General features: G+C 44.8%; 1 protein-coding gene across 1 annotated transcript in view; it reads right to left on the reverse strand.

The window, feature by feature from the left end:
- LOC125310862 (xylosyl- and glucuronyltransferase LARGE1-like) overlaps positions 1–7,500 on the reverse strand; it is a 49,740-nt gene that overhangs the window by 21,183 nt on the left and 21,057 nt on the right. Inside the window, 5 exon segments of the mRNA XM_048268616.1 lie at positions 92–263; positions 537–660; positions 5,550–5,632; positions 6,708–6,954; positions 6,956–7,013. Of these exon segments, the coding sequence (XP_048124573.1) occupies positions 92–263; positions 537–660; positions 5,550–5,632; positions 6,708–6,954; positions 6,956–7,013 (684 nt within the window).

Below are 7,500 nucleotides of genomic sequence, written 5' to 3' on the forward strand. Positions count from 1 at the left end.
CTACATTTCAGATTTTCCCCCAGTCTGCTTGGAGAGGCAGATGGGTTGTGTCATATATAGGACGCCTTTGGTGCTACTAGACTAGATGTACCTTTGAACTTGTGAAAGACGGCCCAAAGCTCGGCGATGTCAGTGGCGAAGGTGATGTCCGTGTCGAGCACGATGACCTTCTTGAGGTCTGAGGGCAGCGCTTTGGTCAGCACCAGCTTCATGAGCCCATAGATGCCCGAGTAGTGCTTGTTGGGGATCCAGGACACTTCAGACTGGAGTGGGAGGGAAAATGAGGGAGAGACAAAGAGAGAGAGAGAGAGAGAGAGAGAGAGAGAGTAAGAGAGAGAGAGAGAGAGAGCAAATGTGGGAAAAAGGCCATCAAAGGTTCCACAAATGACTAAATGTTATGAATGAATCTCATAAGCATGTCATCTAACTTGTGATAGATAATTTGACATAATTCTACCAACTGCTCACCTTCAGCTCATCGTCTTTTAATTTTTTAATTCTACCCTACAGTGATCCCTCCCAAAAACTGCCCTCACCTTCAACTCATCGGCGTCGTAGAAGTCCACCCGCACGGCCGGCACCATCCAGGTGTGGAAGAGGGAGGCCAGGATGCGCTGGGCGATGGAGTCTGTGATGAAGTGGAAGTGCAGCGGGTTGCGCCTGTCACACGGGCAAACACACACGACAGGACATCAGTGGCTACTCTGGGTCTTTCCAGCATGGACACAAACACACAGCAAACAACAGCACATGACACAAGTGGCAGCTCTGGTTGTTTCCAGCACACAAACACACAGTTTCTTCCTCTAATTGATCCGTTTCGACTGGAGTCCAAAATACGATACATTATAAAACAAAACAAAATGCAGGGGTCTGATAAACTTTCAAGAACAACTTTCTCCAAGTCAGAAGATTTGCAGCCTTGTAACATAACTGCCACAACCGCAAACAGTCTGGCTCAGCCTTGAGAGAGACAGAAACTTTCACAATTTCATATTTCTACCAGCACAGGCCGCACTCTCCCTCTTCGCACACTTGTGTTTTCTATTTTCCCCTGCCCAAGTTCATAATTCAATTCCACTGTCCTTGTTTGCTGAACAAAGAGAATGACTCAGAGATTTGCCAGCCTCGTCGTGCCGACAAGAACATAGCTGACTCTTGATGGAAATGAAATCAGTTTCGGTCAGAAAAGTGGTGCCAGAAAATTGCATATATTAAATTTATTTCTTTTTTAAAGAAAAAATAAAATAGAAAAGAAAATTGATGTCTTTTCCTCTCCCTCTTTTTCGTAGCAGACTTCAAGTTAAAACTTTGGATTGGATTCTTTTGTGGGATTCCAACAGAATCAAAAAAATACAAAAAACTCAATCTGACAAAGAAAAACGCACTGCTATTGTGCAGTTTGGATTGACAGGTTGTCCCAGTAAGGTGGCAGTCATCTCTCTAGGGGGCCCTAAGAGAGCAGTATCTCATCTTCTTCTGACCCAAGCCAGGGAGATGACCCATGCCGCCTGTTTCTCCTCTCAGGAACACAAAAGCGAGTCACGCATCAATTTCGACATGCTGTGCTTACATCATAATACAGTAGGATTCTCAAGTTCCATCAGAGATGACAAGGCACGTCTTTGATTCACATAGAAAACAGTACGTGCTGATAAACCATGTTTACAGACGGATATTGTTACATATAGCTTTAGAACATGGAACTTCGAGGTCAAAGTGTATAGAGGAATTGGGGAAGTTGTGGTACAAGAAGCAGCATTCTGACCACATCTCTATGTCTATGTCTGTGGGCACTGTATCGATTCTGACTGGTGGCCATTTCCCCATCCCACTCCCATCTCTCTGCCTCCCACCCCTTTCCTGCCACTCTCAACTGTCCTGCCTGCATACCAAAAGCCTTATATTGTATAGAACATTTACCGTACAGCTCTCCACTGGGTCTGTAGTTTGTTTAGCATTCAACAGGTTTCCACAAATCCCAACACATGAAATGCTAAAAAAACATCCATAGCTCAACATAAGGTCACTTTCCTTTGTTCATCCTCAAAAGTTAGCCCTAACCTCCTGCATTACCCTCCTCCTCATTGACCTTCATTCATTTCTCGATAAATGTTGCCCTACTCAATAAAATGACCACGTTATTATTTTACTCAATAAAAGTAACACCTAATAGAACTTAACTGACCATGCAGTATCTAGGCTTCTATATCTATGGGCTAAACCACGTTCTATAACAGATAAACCAGCAGAAACATAACTGATGGAAGTCACATGAGCATGCTTTTGAGACATGCTCTGGGATTACTTCAGGCCATACCAAGTCAGTTATGAGAAAACGTGTTTAAAATCCTTTCGATTTTGCGAGCCTGTAAATGCCGTATATTATGAAAGAAGCGCGTCTGCCAGCTCCATTCTGTCAGGTTCCAATGTGAAGCACAAGGCCCTTATGTCTCGGAGCTGAGTCAGAGAAATTCACAAAGAAATGGATGTAACCTAGGTCACAGCTGTCATAGCAACAAGCACACACAAGGCCTTTCTCTTTTAGATGTGATTATTTCTGTTCAAGTATATGTGATACAATTGTGCACTAATTACATTTCAGACAACATCAAATAACAAGTACAAAAATAAAACAGCAATAGTCTAATTCCCAGAGCGAACAAAACTGAGAGAAGTTCACACTTCATGAGCTTCAGCCAAATCAAACTGGGTAAGAATGGTTACGTAAAAGGCACCTCCACCTCCACACACACTCCTACACTCACACACACACACACACACATACTCTCTCTCTCTCTCTCTCTCTCTCTCTCTCTCTCCTACACTCTCTATCTCTCTCACACACACTTCTCCACACACACACACACACACACACACACACACACACACACACATGCACACACACAAATACTCTCTCTCGCTCTCTCTCTCTCTCTCTCTTTCCTATACTCTCTATCTCTCTCACACACACTTCTCCACACACACACACACACACACACACACACACCTGATGTGCGTTTGTCAGTGTGAGTATCCTGTACTCTCTCAGCCCCATAGCCCAACAGGCAGCAGCACGGCTGCTATCTCGGCAGCCCCAATCTGTGAAGGCGAGTGCGTAGATCATGAATGGACTTTGGCTCTCATTAAAGCAGAGCCTGCGGCTCCCCGGCCGAACCACGTCACGGCTTCACGAGTCCACCCTCAGGCAACACATGATTAACATGAAAAACCCACCGACCAAAACCGGCCAGCACCGGTCACTCACTAAGATCTTGTGATCAAAGGGAAGTTCAAAAATCTCAATCACCAAACCGAATGGGTGCAGAATGGGATTTGTGGAGTGGGGTGAGTAGAGCTCCTTTCAGACGTGTGGTGTTTGTAGTGAGATCAAGATGCATTTGGCTCACAAATCTGGCAAACACTGACCGGCTGTATTCAAGACGATACTTTTCGCCAAGCATGTGGTCTTTGTCCGTAGTCCCTCAATGACAGTGGATGAGATCTGACACTGCCTTCATCTTTTTCTCACTAAGTGCAATAACAACCTGCCACATCTCCTCTGGTTCTGGTTTGGCAAGCAGAGTGGGGAAGGAGACCATGCCATCATTGACATTCGCACGGCATCAGCCTGACCTGGAATCATTCGCCAGACAGATTCAAATCGGCTGATTATGGTGGGATAATTCAGCCGGACAGCGCTGAGGCTGTAGACGGACGTCCATTCTCTGGGCTATTTTCCGGGAAAGCCGCTCAGAATGCTAAGCACTAGTTTAGCTCTCAGGTTAGAGGATTGTTTTTTCAGGGGGTGGGGTAGGGTGGCTCGTTGAGAAAACAAAGGGACTGATTAGAAAAGAAGGTGCAGATGAAACCAATGGTCACACCTAAAAACCATCAAACACCCTGCTGTTTAACCTGTGTTTAATCAAACACCCTGCTGTTTAACCTGTGTTTAATCAAACACCCTGCTGTTTAACCTCCTCTGCTGTCATCATTATTCCCCAGGGCTGTTCATGAAGGGGCGAATCTCAGGAGGAATTCTGGGAATTTAGAGGATGACTACCCCTGTCTTTACCTGTGTCTTTAATCGGCTATCTACACAGGTGACTCCGCTACTTGTCTTAATCAAATAGCACACGATTAAGAATGTGGATTTCCCAGGAAAGCTGCTGTAATAGGTGACAGCCAAAATCCTTCTACTTCACTGTTGTTGGAAATTCAATGCAATTAACTCCGGTGATGACATAAATAAATAAATAAATAAATAAGATAAATGCTAGATGCAGCAAACATCACCTTGAGCTATAACCCTGGTTTAGTTCTCTTAAGCACTCAAAAGAGCCGAACAAGGTCTTTTTTGTCGTGGATTTCGTGACAAATCCTTTGAAAGTGCTTCTCTTTGCAGGTCGGTCATTGTACCTTTTTAAGCACCCTTCTCCCTCCATTTTACACCCGGGCTGTTATTTCCTCACAGATGGACCCACTAATGGCCTTAAGCCATTAAAAAAGCAGTGTGAAGCAGCAGGACCTCCGAGCACTAAAAATGTGATTGTTGGGCGTTTACTCCAAATAAGCTCCTTTCGTCACACACAGCAAATCCTAGGTGGAGAGGGAACAAGCCTGCGCACTTAAACTTCAACAAGCGACCTCGGACGAACAAATCGTGACAAATAAAACACTCCAACTGAGGTATGAATTACACACTCGCTATCACTCACGCCATTCCACTCTCCTTCCCCCATCTTTACAAATATCTATTCCCGTTGTTCCCTCTTTTCTCTCCACACTGTGGTTAGCTCGGGGGTTGCGAGTCAGGTCTGAGTGTGCGAGGATGAGTTACACACTCATCCTTTTCGCCATCCCTCCCTATCTGCTTGTCATTTCTATTCCTGTTGCTCTCCCCCTCTCTCTGCCCACTCTTGTTAGTGCAGGGTTGCGAGCCGGGTCTGGGCTGTGAGCGTGAGGCTGCGGAGGAGAGGAGAGGAGGAGAGGAGGAGGAGGAGGTGAGGAGAGGAGGAGAGGAGGAGAGGGAGCCCGGGGCCATTTTTACACAAGAGTTCAGAAGGGGCGGTGTTGCCTGGCAACAGGGAGTAGGCGGCAGGTGTGAGAGAGAGCGACATATTCAGTTTGGTGAGAGGAGCACAACAGTGGGGGCCCCAGCTGTGTGTGCGTGTGTGTGTGTGTGTGTGTGTGTGTGTGTGTGTGTGTGTGTGTGTGTGTGTGTGTGTGTGAAAATGTAGGAGTAAAAAGGAGGAGCGTGATAAACTGTACAGTCACAGAGAGGGAGAGAGAGAGAGAGGATAAGGAAAAAAGAGAGTGTGAAAGAGCCTGCTCTCCTGATATGGAGTCATCAGGAGGAATTCTTTGTACAAGAAAAGACATCAAAGAGGACAGCAGCATCAACAAGGTTGATTTGGACTCTATCTGATGCTGGAGAGGGCCATGAGTCATTGAGCAGTCAGTGCGTCTGTGCACCAGAGGTCACGTGGCACACATCATGGGCCGTGACAGAATGCCAGGGCACGGGACCAATGACCTTAGTGACCTACCGGTGAAAGAGGACGGACTTGACCAATGTCACGACATCCCTGCTGGCGTTGTAGCCGGCACACACGATAGCTAAGTGGATTGTCTGCAGAGGAAGGAGAGAAAAAGAGAGATTAGAGAAGGGAAAAAAAAGAAGAAGGTGATGATGATGATGATGATGATGATGATGAAGGGGTGAATCTCATGTTTCACTTCCCATTAAATAAACAGTGCTTAAAATCCAATACATATTATGATTAGACTTCACACTAGAGTGGCAGTTACACTGATTAGCAGCAGTGGCAGCACGAGCAGAAACAGTAGATGCATTATTGCTTGCTATAATATTCTACTGTCAAGCATAATCGCCACTTAAAGGTACTCTAAGCGATGTTGGGTAACATCACTTCTGTTGACGTTCAAACAAAACAGAGAACTATCTTACTACTCCCTCCCTCCTTCCCGTGCAATTGAAACTCTCCTAAACGTGCATCTCGTCGGTGATAAGCTAGAACAGTTTGTTATGTTTTTATGGTCCAAGTTGGACCAGGTTGTTTTTGTTGCCGTTTTTGAAACCTGTCCACAGAGACCGTGTTTTTTTTACAGATGATGTTTGCTGTATGTGACAAAAAAAAGCTTTAGCTTAGAAACCGTGTAACATCGTTTAGAGTACCTTTAAGAGATCTTCACCACGTTCTTTATGCACTATGATTGTGTTCATATGCTGAAATAAAATAAAAATTCAAAATACAGTCTTTAGCAAAAAAAAAAATATTTTAAAAAATCTAATATGTCTATGTCTATGGAGGCTACTTTTAAATCACTATTTGACCTAAGGTGCATCCTTATTTGGGTCCTACAATAATTCATTTTGACTGTAAGTGAGGAACCCTGAGTGAATATGTTTATTATAATAAAATGTTTGTATATGGGGATAATGAAATAGTTACTACTATGCACAGATGTTTCCGATCGGAGATCAGTTCAGTTACAAAAGCAAACAATTAAAATATTAAAATAATTAAAATAAAACAAATATGTGTGTACATGACTGACAAACAAGGTTCATTGACTGTGAGCAAAACATACACAGTTTTGTTTATTACATGGTTATAATGCGTTATTACATGGTTATAAATGGTAGTAACACCTGTAATAAAAGTTTGAGTTCAGTTACTGACCTCACACTTGTCCACAGCGGGCTGCTGCATGCAGTCAGAGCCATTGGCCCCGATGCCACCCCTCTGAGAATCGCTGTGTTTGGTGGCGTCCTCGCTGGAGTTGGGGACCGAGCCGTTGTTGCCATGGTGGCCCGTTTGGTGCGGGTGGGAGGGGCTGTGGGGAGGCTGGCTGAGCTCCCTCCTCAGGGCGCGGTTCTCCTCCTCCACCTCGGCAAGACGCCAAGAGCCCAACGCCAGCCGGCCTCCCGCTCCCACCAATCAGAGGGGAGGACTGGGGCTCCAGGGGCGACAGGGGGAGGTGCCTCACTAGAGAGGGAGGAGCCAAAGAAAGAAAGGAAGAGAGAGAAAAAGAGCACAAGGAAGCGGTGATTAAATTTGACAGATAAAAAAAAATAATTTGACATTCAGCAAAGCCACATAACAAAGATCGATCATATATGTAACCAAACCTCCTTTTTGTCTCTCAGTGAACCCAGAATCACCTGTGGATCGATTACATGAAGCAACAAATATGAGCTTGTTTCTGTTTGTCATTGTGTCAACAGTGTCAGAGTTACACAGTTGTTTGCTTTGATGGGCTGTAATACTGTAATGTGGGGCTGATATGAAAAATATTATTTGAATGTTATACAATATTCAGCCCCTGGCCTTGGGGAGGCCAACATTTCAACCCATAACAACAGGCATCGTCAACTAACACTAGAAAACGTTTGTGACCTATAGCTTCAGGCTGTCTAATATATTAACTGTAGGATTTCAACATCAGAAGAGGGTCTCCAGCTATTCCAGGTAT

This window comes from Alosa alosa, chromosome 17 (assembly GCF_017589495.1).
Source record: "Alosa alosa isolate M-15738 ecotype Scorff River chromosome 17, AALO_Geno_1.1, whole genome shotgun sequence".
Classification (NCBI taxonomy): Eukaryota; Metazoa; Chordata; class Actinopteri; order Clupeiformes; family Clupeidae; genus Alosa; species Alosa alosa.